The sequence below is a fragment of the Crocodylus porosus genome, unplaced genomic scaffold (assembly GCF_001723895.1).
Source record: "Crocodylus porosus isolate Cpor-Errol unplaced genomic scaffold, CroPor_comp1, whole genome shotgun sequence".
In the NCBI taxonomy this organism is placed as follows: Eukaryota; Metazoa; Chordata; order Crocodylia; family Crocodylidae; genus Crocodylus; species Crocodylus porosus.
The window spans coordinates 76,855,848-76,876,698 of NW_017728948.1; the positions used below are offsets into that span (position 1 = coordinate 76,855,848).

At 43.6% G+C, this 20,851-nt stretch overlaps 1 protein-coding gene across 7 annotated transcripts in view; it reads right to left on the bottom strand.

Annotated features, from left to right (window-relative positions):
* The window catches only part of PTPN13 (protein tyrosine phosphatase, non-receptor type 13), a 227,927-nt gene extending 212,710 nt beyond the window's left edge, over positions 1–15,217 (bottom strand). For 4 of the 7 annotated variants that reach the window (XM_019552792.1, XM_019552791.1, XM_019552788.1 and 1 more), the window contains exon 1: positions 14,970–15,217. In XM_019552792.1, coding sequence (XP_019408337.1) covers positions 14,970–14,976 — 7 coding nt within the window. In that variant the 5' untranslated portion in view covers positions 14,977–15,217. The remainder of the gene's footprint in view (positions 1–14,969) is intronic. The other 3 variants (XM_019552794.1, XM_019552793.1, XM_019552789.1) reach the window with 1 other exon arrangement.
* Positions 15,218–20,851: the final 5,634 nt, after the last annotated feature.

Consider the following 20,851-nt stretch of genomic DNA (forward strand, 5'->3'; position numbering starts at 1 on the left):
CAGGGCGGCTAGGGTCTGGAACCAACTTTCAAGAGAAGTGGTGCAGGCTCCTACCCTGGGGGTTTTTAAGAGGAGGTTAGATGAACACCTTCCTGGGGTCGTTTGACCCCAGTATTCTTTCCTGCCATGGCAGGAGGTCAGACTAGATGATCTACTCAGGTCCCTTCCGACCCTAGAAACTATGAAACTATAAAGCCAAGGCTGCTGCTACTAGTAACCACACTGAAAATCAGGTTGAAATCCTGACTGGAAAAGGTAGAAAACCTTGGAAAAAATGGTTTCATTCTTCACAACTCAAGGAATGGAAGGATAAACCACCTGACCATCAAGGAATAGGGTAAACAGTCTTTTATTCTGCCGGCCACCCTTCTTGGCTAGCAGGAAGGAACAGCTTCAAGCCATTGGAAAACATGCGTTGGATAGGCTTGTCAGTGCCTACCCCGAAGTTGAAGCAGAAGGCCAGAGAAGTGCTCAACTTGTTATGGCCACCCTCTTGTATATCAATGATCCACTTTTACCCTGCAATGTTAATCTCAGACTCTCCCAGTATACACGGGGGGAGTGTGGGAGTTTGTCTTTCTCTTCTCTGTCCCCTCACAGGTCTCCAAACACGATATTCCACAGCTGCACCAAAACTCTAATGTACCTGGGGCCTGATGTTCAGACTCTATTCTGAACCTGAAATACCTCTGAAACTTTGGGAGTGTTTGCCAGTTGGAGCCCGGGAAATAAAATGGCTGTGCCACATACATGGATTCTACGGAAATGGAAGCAACCCCATGGCCCTACAGCGTCGCTACCAGTTCTATGCTGATAAGTTCGCCTCAAGCTGCCCCTGGCAAACCTTTGCCAGTTGCACACAAAGTACCACTGGGAAGCCGCTCCAGTTTTGTTATGGAACTAAGGCTATCCCAGGCTCCAGTCCATTTTGCTGTAAGCCATCATGGACTCAAGAGGAACCTACACCATAAGTGACTGAATTGCATCTGTATGAAAAGGAGTCTCTTTAACTGATGCTGCAAATCTGAGTTTGTATCGAATCCAAACAGCCAGCAAAATTTCGTACACCCCTACTGCCCATAACAGGGGCAGGCAATTATTTCGGGCGGAGGGCCGCTTACCAAGTTTTGACAGGCTGTCAAGTGCATGGGTAGCCCCGCCCCTTGACAGGTGCCCACCCCTGGTCACCATCTTGGAACCAATGTCCCAATGTCTTGGGACCAATGTCCCAGGGCCAGCACTAATGGGGCCCCAAAGTGGGGCGCAGGCTGGCAGGGGTCTATGGCGCTGGACTGGGCTGTACCAGCAGGGAGAGGGGGGAGCTGGCCTGGCTCCATAGAGCCCCTGCCAGCTGGGACCCTGCACTCCTGTCACCCTGCTTTGGGCCCTGCCAGCACTGACCCCAGGGCACCCGTGTGGGCCTGGCTCCCCACCCACTCACACCCAATGCCCCCCAGCCCTGCAGTACAGCCAGGGGGCAGCGCACAGCCCAGACCCCCTGCTTGCTGGCAGGGAAGTAGCTGGTGCTGAGCGCAGGGAAAAGTGGCCCCTTGCCCACCCCATGGCTGGCGCTCCTTGATGCAGGCACTCGCAGCCCATGCAGAGCTGTCTGGTGCAGGCACATGCAGTCCCAGGCAGGCTGTGAGTGGCTGCAGCACGGGGCACCAGCCACATGGCAAGTAAGGGGCCACTCTTCCCCGTGCTCAGCACCAACTTATAACCTAGCCCCGCTGCAGCCTGGCAGTGGGGCCGGGGTTACAAGGTGAAGCTGAGCGCAAGGTGGAGGGAAGCAGTCCCTCACCTGCCCCATGCCCAGTGCCCCACACAGCAGCCGCTTGCAACCCTACAAATTTTCTACATTTTTTAGGGGCCCCATGGGCTGCATCTGGCCCACAAGCTGTATTTTGCCTGCCCCAGCAAATAACCAAAGTATCTGAAAGCCTTTTGTCTCCACATGAAGCAACAGAGTTGTATGCAAGCCCTTCTACAGTGCCATAGGAAATGGTTTCAGCACTTACAAACCATGAGTTGTTTAATTTAATGACTCATATGCTTCATTAATTTAACAACTCCCATACTTCTTTATGTAATATACCTAATTTAACATACTTGCATTCAGAGTCTTCATTTTTACATTTTGTGCCAAGATATACTGGAATAAAAGCTCTAATTCATGTGGAAAAAACTTTTTTATTAATTAAAATAAATTTTATTAGAAACTGAGGCTGGCTCATTGATGCAGTTTTTTTAAATGATGTAACATCTGTTATTAACTCAGTTTATAAACACACTGCTTCAACAGTAGCAGTGATGGCAACAGCTTTCTTGCTGGTGCAAATGACCTATACAAATCTTACTCTGCTCCTTCTCCATTTGTAATTTTTAACCTTCAAAAGATTAGATATAATGGACATGTAACACAACTCTGACCACTGCATCCCTTTCCTGCCTTTGCTCACTCTCTCAAGGACTTGGGGAAAAAGACCAGGTAAAAAGACAGATAATAAAAGAGCACAGAAAGAGCCTATAAAGAACAGAACCTGCTTATTTCAGTCTTATACCTTCAGCTCTGGGAAGCCTTTCCCACATAGGAAGATTATCCTTCACCTTGTTTTCCAGGTGGAACTGCCATGACTGTTGCTGCCATATCATAAGCAGATACAGAACACCAAGACATCCTTTAATACAATTTCTACTACAAATGAATGAACCTTATTTTAATACAACTACATGGTATTACTTTATCTATTTCCTCTATTTGGGAACTAGAAGTTTAAGAAACTACCAGAAGCAGTAGTGATGTGCCTTTATAAACATTTTAAAAAGGAAAACTACAAAAAAAAAAATCTTTTGTTGTTTTTCAAAGTAGGACTCTTCTTCCCCTTGCCCCCTCTATTTCTTTTTTTTTCTTTTTTTGGTCAAGATTATGTAAATTAAGGTGTACTAACTTTAGGGCTAAGTACAGTAAAAGCCTGAGGCTGAATTGATTCAATCTAGGCAGCTTTCTCTAAGCTGCGTAGGTTGAACTGATAGCCAACTAAACTAACATTCAGATTTCAATTGGGAAAGGCAGGGGGAGGCCTGCACTGACCCAGGGGAGCGCTAGAGTGCATTTGCCAGCCTACTGGCTATTGCCAGCCCAGCCAAGCGTCCCCAAACCCCTGCTGTCCCCCACAGGGTCCAGGTGCTAGCCCACCTTGGGGGAGCCTCCACCTCAGGAGGTTTCCCGCAGCCTGGGTTCCCCAGCCTAGGCAGCCCTGGGGAGCTAAGGAGAATTCCCCCCTTCTGCCCCTATCCAGCTGCTGACTGGTTCAGCTGCTGACATAGGAGGATGGGAGAAGTCGTTCTCTGGGCCAGGTGTCTGCCCATGCAACCTAGCATGGGGGCACTGGGGAGTCCCTGCTTCGGGCGCTTCCCTCCACCCCAGCCCAGGGTCCCCCAGAGCTGCTTCCCTTAGCCCCTGTGAGTCTCAGGAACCTTCAAGGAATGGAGGGAAATTGTCCTGCTCCTCCGCAGCCAGTTTTGCCTCAGCTGCTGCAGGTCTGATGCAAAACTAATGCAGGGGACCACGGGAATTTCCCTCTACTCCCTGAGCTATCCCTGAGATTCACAGCAGCTAATAAAAAGGTTTAGGGTTGAGGAGGGGAAGAATTCCCTTCAGCTCCCTGGGGTTGCCCCAGGCTGGGGGACACTGGGCTGGGGTGGGGAGGAAGTCCCCACAAACCAGGGGCTCCCTGGTGCTGCACGGGCAGGCACCTGACTGGGTGGACTTTTTCTCCCACCCTTCTGTAGCAGTCACTGAAACAATATGCAGCTGGGAAGGGGGAGGACTACCAGGGTCTGAAAGGCCCCCACTACAGGGGCCCTCTCCCCCCCCACATCCTGTGTAGACCCTGGCTAGGTAAGGCTGGGGGTCTGTTCCCCTACCTCCCTGTCCTTATGGGCTGATAGGCACAGGCAGGAGACAGGCTAGGGAGCAGAGGGGAGAAGCAGTCCCCACTCCACTGGAGCAGGCAGCATAGCCCATAGCTGCAAAGCATCCTGGGATGCTGAGAAACTGTGAGTTAACTTGCACCAGAAAGGGATCTGGGACAGAAATTCCATAAACTGGTTTGACCTAAATCAGTTAAGTCTGATACTACATCCAACTAGGTTTATCTTAAACGAGTTTTGATCATTTTGAAAGCAACTTATGTGCACTGAATTTCTGTTCTGTTACAGGCTTAAACCAGTTTCTGATCAATTAAACCCGTTTAGTGTAACTTTTGTCCCTAGCCCAGAAGAGAAACATTAGGAATTCTGATACCAACTATGGTCTTTCCATAGTTTAGTGGAGGATTTGCAGGCTGTGTTAGAGAATATATATTAGCTCCAGCACTCTCCTTGGACTTGGTGAGGATTTTGAGACCTTAACAAACAATAATTACCCCCAAAATACTAATTAGTCAAAGTAAAAAAAAAAAAAAGGAAAAATTAGACAGTAACTAATATACCTCTTTCTCTCAGCTATTCAACTTTCACTTTTGGTCCTTGTGATAACGTCACAGAGAATCTTCCAAGCTAGAAAAGATTTGATAGTCTACTGTAAATGACAATTATTTAAAAAAAACCTTGCTAGGCCAGCACAAAGAATTTAAAGACCCCTACAAGACCAGTTGTTTTCCTCTTTGCAGGCCACCTTGAAGGACTACGGTTTTCAAGGCAGTGAAGCATGGCAGCTCTTTCCAATGACAAAATATTGGCAATGCCAGAACTGTAAGGAACAAGGAAAACTACAGGAAATGAGCTAGACTAATTTGCCAGTAAAAGTATGCGAACACTGTTACACCATTTAAATAGTGCCTCAGAAAAGCTACCTAATGACTGGTTCTGTAAGAGATTTCAAGAACCTGTCAGATACCGGTATTTCTGCCCCATAAGCAATAATTATCTATATGCCGTTTAGTTAAATATTAGAATAGCACACCCAACTATTTCACTGATCCAGGTCTTCTCATTAGCCTGTATGTCAAACCTTCAAGCTGACTTGACTGTTTTTTGTGATCCACTAAACAAAAAAGAACTTTTGGTGCTGCCAACCAGCAAATCTTTTTAATCAGATATTTTTAAAATTCATGATTAAAGCCACATAAGGGATTTTAATGACTGGGTTCAATAAAAATGAATGTAGCATATAGCTGCTCAAAATCTTCTGAGGCATTAGGTTGTTTTCTCCATCTTAAACATGCACAGATGCAATACAAATAGCATCCGAAGAGCTAAAGTTCTTTAACTTTTGAAGTTTAAGATTTTGAGTACCTCCTTACAAGAAGTTACAGTACCACCATCTCAATGTTTATTCTCAAGAGAATCATCAGAACAGGCTCCCAAGTCCTAAATATTAAGTTTAGGTATTCCCTGACCAAAAAAGGGTAGCAAATACCAGTCCTGTGGAAAAAAAAGATACAGGCATGCTAAATCACAATGGATTTCAAAAACTGATTTGACATACCAAAGTAACTCCAAAAGCAAAGAATATACACTCATTCCTCAAAACAGAGATACTTTGATGAAACCCCACATAGAATATACTTGATTTCTTGGGATAGGCTATGATTTGTCTGAAATAAAAGCGGGTGGGGGAAAATCAAATCGTCTAAATCCTGACCAAAGTGCAGATATTTATCAGTGTATTTGTAATTCTTCACCAGCACAGGTCCTAGTTTTCTTAGGCAGGACACAGCCTATATGGACAAAAAGTGTTAATGGACCTCCACAACATTTCAAAAGAAACTAAATAAGCAAGTATGCTCATTAATGTAACTGAGAATGTTATATGTACCTACTGCAGCAAATGTGTCAGGTAACACTGAACCTACGCAAGGCTTAAAGAGTACTGTTTTAGCTATCTACTTTTGCTGAACAAAAACCCTTTATTTCTGTATTGACATTGGCCAGCTGGAATGCTAATAGAACTCACTAGGCAATGCTGGATCACTGGCCCACCTCTCAAGTTTCTGTCTCGTATACATCTACACCCTTCTGAGCTGTTCTACTTCTAAATAAAACATTTTTTACTTGTATGTATTAAATATGCTTAAGTTTGATACCTTTACTGTCAGAGACTTCTGTATCCTATTCCAGCATCTATTGAACTCAAAGGAAAGACTTTTATTGGACCAGCCGTGTACGTACATGTTCACATATGCCAACTCTGCCTTTTCTTAAAGGCTGTTCATAGTTTCCTTGCTCTTTTCCTACAAAAGAAAACCTAGACAAAACTTTCAACATACTTCAATCGGGTCATGAGACACAAACTTAATTTAAGTACTAATTATTGTAATAGATTTCTAATTGTAGGCATGTTCTATGTTTTAAACTAAGCATTTCTGAATGCTCATTTTTTAAACATTTTATCAAAAATGGAATATATTCAAAGGCACAGTACTGGCTTCCAAAAAAACTGAAGCTAACCACTAAAGAAGATACAGAAGAGCTGGACAAGTGCAGGACTACCTGAAGGATCATAGGCGAACCATAGGAACTAGAGGGTTGCTATAGACAAATACTCTTTTGTGCAGATGGAGTGTAGTGACACCTCTAGTCTCAGGCTCAATTAAGATAAGCATCTAATAAAAATAATGCAAACACTGGTTTGAACTTAAAATACATATATAAGTACAAGGTTCAGAATTACAAAAAGCATTCAGTCAGTTACATACTATACTTATTTAAGAAACCTGAAAGAAAATTGATAACTAAGAACAAAACTGAAGAGTGGGAAGGGAGGGAGGGAGGTAAGCAAGCAACATTCACTTTCTGCTGTACACTGTCAGTGAATCTCACATATATACAATGTAGTTAAGCAGCTTTATACTATCCTCCATACAATATATAATTGTACAGCTCTTGAGCCAGCAATAGCACATAGTAAAATACTACTAAGATGTTCTTTCAAAAGAAAATATTCCCAACAAGTTTTTTATATCAGCACTTCAATTATGAGAACAGGTAAGAATTTTTTTTTTTAAAAAAAATCACAAAATTGCATTGACTATTTTTCTGCTGGCGAGTTTCCTGAGATGCTGGGTTATAGGGTGACTCCACTTTGATTTCTGCTTCACCCAAACTTTAAAAACCACTGCCTGAGAGGGGCAGCAGCATTCCTATTGAGGCAGGCTAATAGAGTCAACTGCCTTCATGGCTCATTATATACTTGATTCATGCCAATTTCTCTCCACACCTGTGGCATTAATAACACTCACTTTTTTAATGGACTTGTTCAAACTATCATTTCTTCGGCAATGTTATTGTCTGTTAGCTGCTCCTAACTATGATGATTACAGGACTAGACACAATATCATTTGACTATTTTTTGCCTAATTTATATTAGGCAAACTTTATATATAATCTAGAAAATTACACCAAATACCAATAATTATATTGGTTTTTGCTTTGATCTTAAATAGAATAACACAGAGCTAGGCCCCTATCATATTAGCAAAGCTTCTTGTTTCTCTTTAACTGGAAAAAATAGCTGTTGTGTTCCTGTATGACAAAATACCACACCACCTGCACCCCCCTTTTCAAAATCCCAGATCCACCCCTGCTGGCTTATCACATCATCTGCATATCCTTAACGTAATATCACTCTGACAGCTTTGAAATATGAAGACTTGAAGTCTTAAGAGTTCTAGGTGGGACTGATTTTGGAACATGAGGCAATAAAGCTTGACCCCCTTAATGCAATTTTAATAGTCCTAAAGGTTTCCTCCCATGTTGTTTCCAAGGCTGTAGTGGACCATTCCATCCAGTGTTCTGTAGGTCAGGTGCTACCATTACTCTTTTACCAGTATAAGAGATTGAAAACCACTCTATACCCGTAAAAGAACTGAAGTTCGGTGCACTCATACTGGTTTAAAAATTGTAGAACCTGGTCTAACATTTACACCCCCCACTACCAAAGGGTGGTGTTCACTACTGATCTAAACTATCTAAACTATGTGGCTTACAGAAAACTGTGCAACTTAGATTGATTCCACCTCGGGTCTTGAATGTCTGATCTTACTCCCATACAATTCAGTGGCAAAACTCCTTCTGACTTCAACAGTACAGAGTGAAAGCTTGTGTTAGGCTGTTAAAAGATGAACTTTTATTGTATGCTTCATTAGTATAACCATTAGAAGATATGACTGAGTACAAAGTAGGATCAACTTACTAACAACAGAATATTATGCAAAGAGTCAAACTGCTGACCCCCACCCCTTAAAAACGTAAATGATATGATGAGAAAGGGCACTGTAAGATTCTGGTTATTAACACTGTTCACTGATGTTGATTAGCATTTTGTTGCGTCATTTAATTGCATGCGTTTGATTAAATCAATGGAGTAAAACAAGCAATTCTGGCTGAGAAAATAATTAATAGTAAAAAACAAACAAAATACAGTGTATTTTATTATGAATTAGAAAGAAAAGCACTAATGGCAAGACATACTAGTCACAAATATCACACAAGCCTTTTGGCTGCAGTATTCATTATTCTTATAATTTATTTCTCACTTACTTTTTGGCAGAGGCTTAATCAACTACTACACTTGAGACATAGTGACAAACAGCAGGTATTTATATTTTGATAAAATGATCCTTAAAAATAAAATAGCAATAAGTTTAGATTTGTTTATATAAAATTGATATAAAAATCGAAATTGGTTATTTTTGAGCCATCTTTCCTGTAACGCAACATGCAAACTTAAATTTATATCACAGAACATAGAACATGAAAACTTCATTTTACATCAGAAATTATACCTTACAGCAGAAGCTGAAAATACTGCATTCCTACTTCAACCATTTAAATAAATCTAAGCTTTGCTTTAAACCCTTCTGTTGCTTTTATTTGGTGAATTTATATATTTTAAGTAATTTTTCTTAAAATAGCATACATAGTAAAATTAAACACCTTTGCTACTAAGCAAAAATAATTTAGGAGTTATACATTTTGCAGTTTACCACATTTCAATAATAAAGTGAAACAGCTTCAAAAGAATCTAACCCATGGTAAGTATCTGTCTTTATTAGCTCATCTCTTTTTCATTCTTTTCTCTGACCTTACAACAGAGAATTATGTAGGTTTATTGGTTTTTATTCTTCTTACACAACCTACTCATGTTTACATGAAAAGTAATGCAGCTGACATGTATGCACTATACAGTTCAGAAAAGGGATTAATATTAAAAAGGGAAAATCCCTTCAATGGAACAAAGTTTAATCACTGGGAACTTAATACACTGAACAAGGAGCTGCAAATTAGAGTATCTGTAATCTTTGATATAATGAGATAAATTATGTTCTGTCTGCAACCAGTAATAACTTAAAACCTTTCACTCAGTTTCTGGTCCTTTTCTCAAGCAGGATTTGAGAGACTACCCAATCCCCAAGTACAGAGAAGGCGGGGGGGGAACCAAACAAGAAAACCCAAACAGAGTATGGAAATGGCACGAAATGTTTAAAGACTTGTGTCTCAAACCTTTTAACTTAGTCAGGAATTATATTAGCCCGTGAAGCCAACAAGTATACACCAATGCCAAACAGTCAACAAAAGCAGAGTTTTAATAAAACATAAAATCTTAAAATCATGTTAATGCTAAAAGGATATCTAGGACTTTGCCCAATACCTAGAACTGGTGCCATTTGGCCCTTAGATAACTGGAGGTTTTCAATTTCACTTGCAAAATCACTGGTGCAAATCTGAGCAGTTATAGCTTGTGTGTCATAAAAGGATAAATAAAATGTAAGATGGTAATCTAAAAGTTAAGGTCCTTTTTAGAGCAATTCTTTCATTATACCAAAGCCACATGTGAATGAGATGCTTCTAAAATATTATCTGCTGTGAACTCTTGCCAAAGCAATATCAGGTTGGAGTCCCAACATTCCCACACTCATTGAAGGGAGAAAGAGTTCTTGAGACCTCTCTGAGAATTACTTCTCATCACCTATTAGCTTTACACTAGGCATACTCTGAAGAATTCCTCTAGTGCCAGGACACTGGACTCAGGTTGCACTTATTTGGGATTCCCAAAAAAATCTAGATTAAAGTCTTAATTAGATGCCTCCATATCTTCAAAACAACTTCAAATGAAATATATGAACATAAGACAGAGTGGAGAGGTACTTAAAAACAGTATCAGGACTTCACTGTTGGATTAACTATGATCTTTATTGCACAGTATGCTCAAACTGCACTTTCAGAGAGCTGGGAAAGAGATTTAACAAGGAGAAAAACACAGGAGCATTTCCTGTTTAAGTTGCAGCATGTATTTCAAGTTTACAGCACATCTACAAATCATCTGTAATTGCACACATGCAGTATAGCCACCCAGGCAGTATTTCAGCACAAGAGTTTGTTTGTTTTTTTAATACAACACTGGACAAGTTTAGATATGCCACTTCTGAGCTGCCTTTTCACATGTATTCCCAGGAGCAGGTGTACATATTAAGTACAATAATCAAAATTAAGATGACATTGTCAAGACAAGATCTAAGATTCATTTTTTCCAAAACCTCATCCAGTTCAGTAGGTAGTTTCCCTTCCATCTCTCAAAACAGAACTACAGTACATATTAGTTAAAAATTATAGCATTCCCACTAGCTTTTTCCCTAAAATGTCATCTGCTAAGAGCAGTTATGGTTAATATCATGCCCTTTTATGGCTGGAGTTATTCAAATACACATTTTGTGCCCTTCTGGCCTGATATATTTAGTTTACTAAAGAATACATATGAGGTAACATAACAGAACAAACATTTTTTTCCTCTGCAATGTTAGCAGCACTGGAGTTTCTTATGCTAAAAGGAACTGAACTACATTATGACAAATGTTACAAATTTATGAAGCACACTGTCAATTAGGAGAAATTTCCTCACTTGCTAAATTGAATCCGGTAGAGACCATGATGAGCATGCTAATCTGGTACAGCCCAAGATAAGCACACTTCTTCCATGGATCCCACAGGGGGAAACTTAGTGCCTTACCCTGCCACCGGCCTCTTACATGACCGTGAACAATGAACTGGCCGGCCAACCTTCTTCCTTTTGACTTTTATGAAGGGATGAAAGTATGTTGATGCCAAAGAGTAGGTCTGTCTACTCACCAGCTATTTATTTATTATTTATCATAATTTGTGTAGCACAGGCAAGATCCTAGGCAAAATAAAAATAGCAATACTATTTCCCCTATTTATAAATACAAACTTTCCTCTACCCTAGGAGCAGGTAGGGATGGGAAACACTTCTTTGAGATGTGCTACCCATATTTGCAGATGTGCAGCATTCATTAATAGTTAACAGGCGACACACATTAATTTATTATGACATATACGGTTTTCCAACCTCACTTGCCCAACAGGAAATGAAAAGCTAGCATAATCACTTACTAGATGTTTACTTTATCCAGTAAGTGCTTTGTATCAAGACCTTATTTCTCTCCTTGTTTCATTGACTCCTCTTCATTTCAAGATAATAAAACTCTAGTACCCAACTGTTGGTAAATACAGACACCTGCATGCAAGAAAGGCCTACCTACAAGCTGACCTGCAAAGCATTCATTAAACCTTCCTGTCAGATCCATGCCTGAAATAGTAATTTCTTTTCAATTCTAAGTCAAACATCCAAGCTGTGGAGCTGCCAAAACTTCTCTCTTTTGAGTCTGATCCAGCTCCCAGTAAAATTAATGGGGCTGTTATCAATGATATCAGTGGAAGCAGGACTGTATCTCTTGAGATGGGTACACTGAAATCTATTCAAAAGCCTTTCTAAAGACTTGTTACACCTCTCATTTAAGTCAATGATGGTCTTCTGACTGACTTCGGTAGACTTTGAACTAAGTTCTGTGGAAGTGGTACTCAACCACAGTGCCACAGACTCTTTCAGGAGTGCTGCAGCATGGGTGCCAGAGCCAGGTGGAACTGCCCAGCATGCCTGATGCCAAGCCAGGCAGCATGAGAAGAGCTGAAGCATGGCCATGGGTTCCTGCCTGTGTTCATGTATCTGAAAAACCTAAAGCAGGTAGGAGTGCCCACTCTTCCTGCAGCACTTCCCAGTCTGATCTTGCATGGTGTCTCCCAGAAATAGGCGCATGGGACTCTTTATCTGCCCTGCACCCCTCTGTTTCTGGTAGGAGCATGGCAGGGCCAGGCTGGGAAGGGCTGCAACAAGAGTAGGTGCTTTTGCCTGCTTTGGACTTCTCCAACTGTGTAGAAGGTGTGTAGTGCACTTTTACCTGGTAGCAGCAGCAGTTGCAGCACCCTGGTAGAGAAGCCCTGAGGTAAGGTGAGGCAGAACGACAGAATTTCTCAAATTGGGTGCTACCAAATTCAAAGTCAGTTATGGAAGGGTGCCCTGAATCTAAAAGGTTGAGAACCACTGCTCTGTGGTATGATCCTGTCAAGGGAAACCCTTCCACCAGTGGAGGAATCCACATGAAAGCAAGAGTGGGATCTTTATCAGTTTAGAATATATGCTCATTAAAATGGGAGAAAATTTAGCCAGACGGTAAGCTCTTCAATGTCTGGCTTTTTAATATAGAATTACTTAACAACAGTGAACACTCATTCTGATTGTGTTAAGGTACAGGTAACAAGCAACTTTATTACTGGGGCTTCTAGAAGTTAGAGAAAGGCCTTAAGTCTCTTTACCTGAATAATTTATGCTAAGGGCAGCTTCCACAGAACAGTCTATTCAGCCCCATCTAGTTACCTCTCTCTTTTTGCAGTAGCGTTAGAGTTTGCTACTTATGATTTGTTAACAAATGTTTTATTAAACTACTTTTCAGTGACAAGAGATAACTGTACAGCTCCAAAGTAGTAAAACCAAAAAAACCACAAAGCTATTTTGACATATTTTGTCTCTTGTGGCCACCATTCTTGTTTTATGTTAAGATATTTCTTACATGTAAGCAGCATCTGCAAGAGTACTATAGATGCTGGCAAAAACAGAGAGGGGCATGTAAGATAAAATACAAATATTCTTGATAAAAGAAAAATATACTGGAAGATTTGGTTGCATATTGTATTGGACCTGTATTACCAAACAAATCTATGTAAGAGCAATATGATATTTTCCCCAGCTGTATTTTTTATACAAGAACATTGCTATTTAAATAGGTTTCCTATCTAAGATTTGGTTATTTATTCTAAACCCTGGTTGCTTCTCAGTTCCAACTCGCACATCCTGTAGAAGCCTTGCTATACATATCTAATGTCCTGCAATCCACAGGCTTAGAGAGAGAGGATGCAGCTACCTGAGATAGTACTTAGCATGGGACGGAGTGCCTCTTCCCAGGGTTGGAACTTACAGTATTAACTGAAATCTTTACATTTTCATTTTGAAAATAATGTATGACTTGGAAACAAAGACTGGGTTTTTTTTGCATGACAACACCATGCAGATGCCAGCCAAGAGCTTGGCAGAACTACATGGTATTAACCCAGTTATACCATTCAGTCAGATGCCTGACATCTTCCCATTCCAGAAATTTGGGAATTCATTGTTACTGCCCTTGCAAGTTCCAAAAACAAGGACTTTTACATTTACTTCCCACAATTCAACCCAATTAAGGTGCTTAGACATATATAAAGTGCAACCAGCTCCACAGCCTTAAGTTTTCACATCCTGCATTTATTTCAGATCCCACCTTCAAAATAAAGCCGGTTCCCTAATATTTCCCCAACAAATAGGAGGAATACAGAACAGCTCCTGACAGCTCCCTATGAAGTTGCTGCCTTTGTTGTTTTAAACATGCAATTTTAAGAGCATGACACAATCTACAACAGAAGAAAGAGTATCCTGTGGTTTGCAGAGGTGTTGATCACAGCAAGTTAAGCAGCCAACGAAACCTACGCTTATTTCTCATCACCAGCCAGCAGAGTCACCTTTAATATCTACCACGTACTGCAAACACTAAATTCTTCCCTCAAACTATTCATTCTTGACTTGTAGTACCCAATGACAAGCCATCCTCAAACAGCAACTCCTTCCCCACACCCAGCTACACACATTCACTGCCTTGTGAACCTTAAAATCCAATTCAACCCTATATTCTTTAGACAAGAAGTAAAAGGGGGGTGGGGAATGGAGAAGGAACAACAATCAAACTACTTGCTTGATCTACTATTACTCTCTCTCTCCTCCCTGCATTCTTTTAATGCAACACGAACAGAAATTCTGCCAGCATGTTAAAAAAAGAAAAAAAAGAAAAAGAAATTAGAAACAGACATGGGCCTGCTTTTCAAGCTTGCCCACAAATCCGAGTGGCTCAACTTGCTCTCCTCTCTACCTGTAGCTTTTTTGTTTCATGGAGCCCAGGTTTCATTCAAGCCAGGCAAGCATGGGTGCAGAAGGATGAATGGTGAATGTGCCTGGCAGAGAGACACCTATATGTCTGCCTCACAGACCCTCCAGAAAGCCAAAAATCAACATCAAGCAGCAGAGAAACCCCATCACTGTCCCTATTCCCCTGTGTCATCTCCAAGGCCTAAATCTCCCCCAGGAAGCTACTTTGTAGGCCCCACTGAGGCAGTTCTCTGTGAGGGATCTCCCCCATTCCTTGGCTATTTGTGGGTCCCACTGAAGAGGGTTTCTGGGCATCTCCCCCATCCCCAGGGCTTGTTCAAGGGATCTCCCAGCTACTTTGTGAGCCCAATGAGGCAGTTCCCTGGGAGGCATCTCTTTCATACTGGCTATTTTGCGGCTCCCACTGAAGTGGTTCTCTGGGTAGCCCCCTCCCCAGCGGGTCACTTTGTTCTCTGAAGCTCTCCCCCAGCTGTCACGTACTTTGCAGGCCCAGCGAGGCCGCTCCCAGGGCATTCCCCCAACCCCAGCATAACCCAGCCTCCACGCAGCTGCCCGGCCTCAGCCCCTCCACTCCTCGGGCCAGGCCGGGCCGGGCCCGGAGGGCGACGCAGCGCAGGAAGCCGAAGCGGCGCCGACTCACCGGGCATCCCAGAGCACGTCCTAGAGCGCGGTGAGGGGATGGCGGAGGCGCGGCGGCATCTCCTCCTCGTCCTCCTACTGCAGCTGCGGAGCCCAGGCCGGGCTAGACACCGCGGCGTCCCCCTGCCCTGCTGCTGCTGCGGGCTGTAACCATTGCAACGCGCGGCTAGCCGCTGCCGGCCCGCCCCGCCGCGGGGAAGCTGCTGACACGGCCCGGCCGCCTCCCTCCCCCGCGCTGCGGCTTGCGCTCCTCAGCGGCCTCCAGGCCCGCCCAGCTGAGGTTCTGATTTTGCCCACTGTGTGCGGGGGAGGGAGGAATGCGATGCCCTCCCTGCAGGAGAAGCCCAGCCCCTCGGAGGGGGAGGGCTGCCAACCCTCCAGGATTGCCCTGGGGTGGATTCGATCTAAATCTTCAGGAGACTGTTGAGTCACCTAGGAGATAGAGGGCATTCATTAAAACAAACATTAAATGTTGAATCTGATTTATACAGTAATCCAGTGGGTTTTTGAAATGTAGATGACTACATGTGTAAAGTCTATGCATCATAATCCATAACTGATATAGGTGAGCATGCAGGCATGTTCACATTGTGTGTCCCCAGATAGGCTGGCGTTCCGGAAACCTCCTGGAATAGATGCAGAGTTGGCAACCGTAGGGAGGAGGGTTTCCAACTCTTCATTCTCCCCCTCCCCCTCCCCCCAAGTATTGCCAGGTGTACAATAATTATTGTATTAATACGATAATTTCAACCCTGGTACCGTCCATCAGAGTAAAAGTATTCAAAGTGTGGGATAATTTTGATGCACCATATGCAAAAACCAAGTAACTGCCAGGGGGCATGTTTGCACATGCACATTTACTGCACGGTAACCATCACTGTGCAGAAACTGAAAAATTGCTGTGCAGTCCTGGAGGAATCTACATGTGCATGCCTGTACCGCACAGTAAATATGGCAACTTATGCATAAGTGGTGGGGGGAAATATTATATGGAGGGGATAAGACCCGCCTGACCCCCACTCCACCCCTGCCTCCCGCCCACTGGGCCATTGTGAGGCTTGCGTGTGCTGGTGGTATACATGGTGGTAGAGGAGCAGCTGCATCCTGAGCTGCATCAGGCACTGTGGGATGGCAGTGCCATGAAGCTACTGCTATTGCTGGCCACCATTAAAAGATTGGGGGGGCTAAGCCCCGTTAGCCCTGATCTTCCACCACCTATAATCACTTACGCCAACTTGAACGTAAATTTGATACCTGCATGCAGGTATCAAATTTATGCCCAATTAGTTACTACGCAGTATCACATACATAGATGTCTTACTGTGCAGTAACACTGTGTACGTGGACTGACTTGGGACTAACTTTAGTCCACACACAGCATTACTGTGTTTTAATGCCTGCACATGTAGGCGCCAACATAAACTCGCTTACTATGTAGTAAATTACTGCACAGTAAATTTAATGCACAGTAAATGCACATGTAGACACTCCCAGGGAGTCTTAACTGACCTTTGGGCTTGCTGTCAGCACTTTCTTATGACTCCTTGCTTCAAAATATAGAAATGCTTCAACTTTGATGACTCAGTTCTCTCACTCCTGGCATGTTATAGTGAGCAATATAAAGTAAATATGAAGACTTATTTCCATGCTTATTTGCATAGTGTTTTGCATATTTTTCAGTGTATGATAGTTTTTCAGCAAATATGATAATTTTGAGCTTCCAATACAATAATTTCATATTTAAGACCTGGCAACGCTGCCCCTCTTTGTGTCCCCTGAGCCCAGTGGCAGTTCTCAGATTCTGGCACCGGCCTCAAGAGGCATGAAGAACCTGGGGCGCAGGGGGATGATGAACATCTGGAAGCTCTCCTCCTCTCAGCTTCTGCCACCAGACTGCATCTATGTGAAGGGAAATGTTTCTTCTTGGAGAGAGATGACCACCCCTCCCCACCACCTTGGTCCTCACTCCTGGGGTCTCATCCCTTTGGCAGAAAGGGAAAGAAAAGGAGACTCCTTTAAGGGCTTACAAAGAAGGAATGGTAACCCAAATGGAAACCATCATAATGCCCCTTTCTAAATCCATGGTGTGCCCAGACCTGGAATACTGTGCCCAATTCTGGTCACCACATCTCAAAAACACATATAGAAGAACTCAAGATGGTCCAGAGAAGGGCAACAAGGATGATGAGTGGCATGGAGGGGATTCTGTATGAGGAGACTAAAGAGGCTAGGCCTATTCAGTTTAGAAAAAGGGATGCTTGGGGTCAGGAACATGATAAGCATTTACAAAATACTGGATGGCAAAGAGAAAGCAAATAAGGATTTATCATTTAATCTCTCTCTCTCTGAGTACAAGAACCAGGGGTCACAAAATGAAACTATTGGGTTTAATTTGACAGATTCTTAGAGGAAAGTAGTTACTAAGTGCAGGAATTAGGGGCACAGCCTTTGAATCAGAACTTCCTAGACCTTAAATGTTGGAGGCTGCTACTGAGAGAGGAATAGTGGAAGAAATCTTGGTCACACCCAGTTTACTTTCCCTTTCAACATCCACTCTCTGCCACTATGTGACACTGGTCTATTTGTTGCTTTACAAGATTCATGGGGCAATGCCCACCAAGTAAACTGTTAGCTTCCTTTACACAGGGAGGCTACTGAGAAGGCAACAAGTTATTACTTGGGACAAATGATGAAAAAAGGCAGGGATGGCAGTGACAGTCAAAGAAGTGTGCCAAGGGGGAACACTGAGCAGAGTACACCGGGCAGTGTCCACTGGCTCTTGAATGAGTCCAAGGAACCAGTGGATGCCTCCCAGTGGTATTCTGCCTGGAGATGGGACCATACTGGGGAAACATATGGGGGTGCTGTGTGACACATGTCACTGGGCAAAGTGAACCTATGGTCTGGCCCAGTAAATGGCAAGTCTTATGTTTTTATATTGTTATATCCTTCTCTGAGAACCCCATAACTTTATATTGGGAGGGAAAGGAGCCATTTCTTTGGAGAGGGAGCCTCCAGCTTGAGGGCCGGAGGAGGAATGAAGGTTTAATCCCTTTCCCTAGGGAACGCATGTCAGAAGTAGGACAAGGATATGAGAGAGATGCCATTCTACCACACCATTCTCCTTTGCTTCTCCAGGGTCCCATATATTAGCAAGGCTAGGGGAAGGCAGTCTGATATTCTTCATGCTGCTTCTCATCCCAACATCTTGGAGGTTTGAACTGTCTTTAAGGTGGGCACACTCCTGTCTTCTCCATCTTGGTTTTCAAGGTTGCAGGAGAGTAAGGACTGACTTGATTAGGCATGTCACAGGAGCACTGAGGTGTCCTGTGCCTTAGATAAGTGGAAGGAGAGATGTCAATCAGCAGGGCAGTGTAACTGCAGGTTGCTATGGCAACCAGCTGGTCAGGTGACCAGAAGGGGGCAGGGCCTGGTCCTTTATAACAGCTCAGGCTGGGGCCTAGCAGCAGTTCCCCTCTGGCAGCTGTAGGATCTGCAGCTCTGTGGGAGAGCTGAGCAGCAGGGTCAATGATGGTGGTTTGGCTGGCTGCAATGATGGGAGGGGGAGGACACACACTGTGTGGAGTTTGGATTATAAACCGGTAGGCCTTTTGTTATGTTGTGGCTGGCTGGCTGGCTGTTTGGTTTATTTATGGTTATGCCGGAGGACTGGGTGAGGCTGTAGGGGCGTGAGGAGGCCTCACAGGAGTGCCCCAGTGGCTTGGGGGCTCCTGGTGCCCAGCAGGGGGCACGGAGTGGGTGCCACAGTCAGCACAGCGGACGAGTGCCGGAGAGGTGCTCAGTGAGTGGGGGTTGTAGCCTCAGCATGGGAGGCACGGCTTAGGCCCCGGGAGGGGGCAGCAGGGTGCGAGAGGCGTGGCTTAGGCCCCGGGAGGGGGCAGCAGGCTGAGTGGTAGCCCAAGGACATGCCAGGCCCAGGGGCGCTGGTAACAGGGCGGCGGCTACGTGCCAGGCCCAGGAGTGCCGGTAACAACAGAAGTTCTAGAGAGGGGCGCCGGGGCGAGACAGCCCAGGGGCACCAAGAGTGTGGTAAGCCCAGGGGTGCCAGAGAGGGGCACTAGGGTCTGATAGGCCCAGGGGCACCAGTGAGGGCGCCAGAGGGCAAGGGACCAAACAATGTCCAGAGAACAGCTGCAAGGCTTGGGGCGTGCTAAAGGGGAGGTAGGAGACATGCATAGCCCTTAAGGCAGGGGGTGCCGAGGCATCCCATATGGAGTAGGGGTAGGAACACTCACACCGTTCACCAGGGGGACAGAGGCAGCCTCCCATCTAAACTTATTACCATCAGAGACGTGGCGGGAGAGAAACAGCGGGTGCTGAGTCCACCTTAAGTGACGGTAGGGGGGTGCTAGGGAGTTCACGGCCGCTCCTAGGCCCCACTCCCTCACAAGGCATCCTCACTTCATTTCAGTATAGCAGGAAATTCAGAATCCAAATGGTTCTGGTTTACTGAAACACTGTAGGCAACAGAAGATGATAAAGGTTTGTCTGACACTTTCCTTGAGAAGACCGTTTTCAATTGCTTATAAATGTATAAAACCTTTTGAGTTGAAATTTTCACTGCCAGTAGTTTGCCTCAGGCTGAATTTTCTTGGGGAGGTTTTTGCTAAAATGGTTCAACCTTCATCATAACAATTTCAAGGAAAAATATGTTGTTTAGCTCATGTTAAAAAACAACAATCCATTTCCATCATTCTGTTGAGATGCTATAATACCGCCCTGCTTTGGAGAAGGGTTTTGAAATTTGGTAGGGGTATTAAGGGATGTATTTTTGGCTGTTCTCATCAAAATCTGCCTATACCTGGCCTATGAAAAGTCTCATTTTGCAAATGCTGTGTAGAAACTTGTGGAGTTTCAAAGCCAAATTCACAGAAAATTCTGTCTATATGGAGCATGTTCTACTCCCTGACTTCCTCATAGTGCTCAGAGTAACTTCCCTAAGGCTTTGGATCCCATCCCTGCACTAGCTCATCTTTGCTACCAGGGATCACTGTAAGACTGTATATGTATGTCTTTCAATATTACCCCATCATCATACTATTTTTAAGTTGTGTCTTTTTTATTTAAAAAATAAAAGTCTGAAAAACAGGCCATTTGGACTACAATTCTCAGCTCCCATACTTTACCCATTGTCTATGAATTAGGGATAGAATCGTCACACATACTGTATTGCAACCATTTCAGAAATTTCTCACATCATTGACTTAACTTAAGATGCGTTACATTCTGCACAAAAACTGACCCTCGCTGTGTCCTCCACTGTGAAAAATGAAGGCTGTTTTAGTGAATGTGGCATTCCTGGCCCATCTGTATATAATATTTGGCACTAAGATTAAAGTATTAGTAATTTTCTAAATTCTTGTTGTACACTTTCCCCCTGACTGCTTGGAGGAAGTTTCCGTGTTAACTCAAGCTTATAAGCTTGGTAAGTTTTCATCTATAGGGTGCACTTTGCAACTAAACAGTCTGGCTTCCGCAGTTGAAGGCAGAAAAGTCTTTAATAATTTACGCACACCTGTTGCTTCAGTGCTTCCAAAAGGCATGGTGAAACCCCATGTTAAATGACAATGAAACTACTTAGCTTTGTATTTTCTCCTAACACTCTCATTAAATAGAGTGACACTATGTATTATGAAACTTGCTGCTTTAAGTTTTGGCACCCAGGGGCTCAGCTATACCTGGGAGCATCTTGTACACAAGCTGCCAACCAGAGGAATGCCTTCTTTTTTAATGAGACTAAATTGAATATTCAATTTGATCCTGGGCATTATACTAGCAAAATGATACTAGTAACATGAAAGTGAGCGCAGGAAAGAGCAACAAAAAGGAGGAAGATACTGGAGGGACTGACTTTCCAACAAG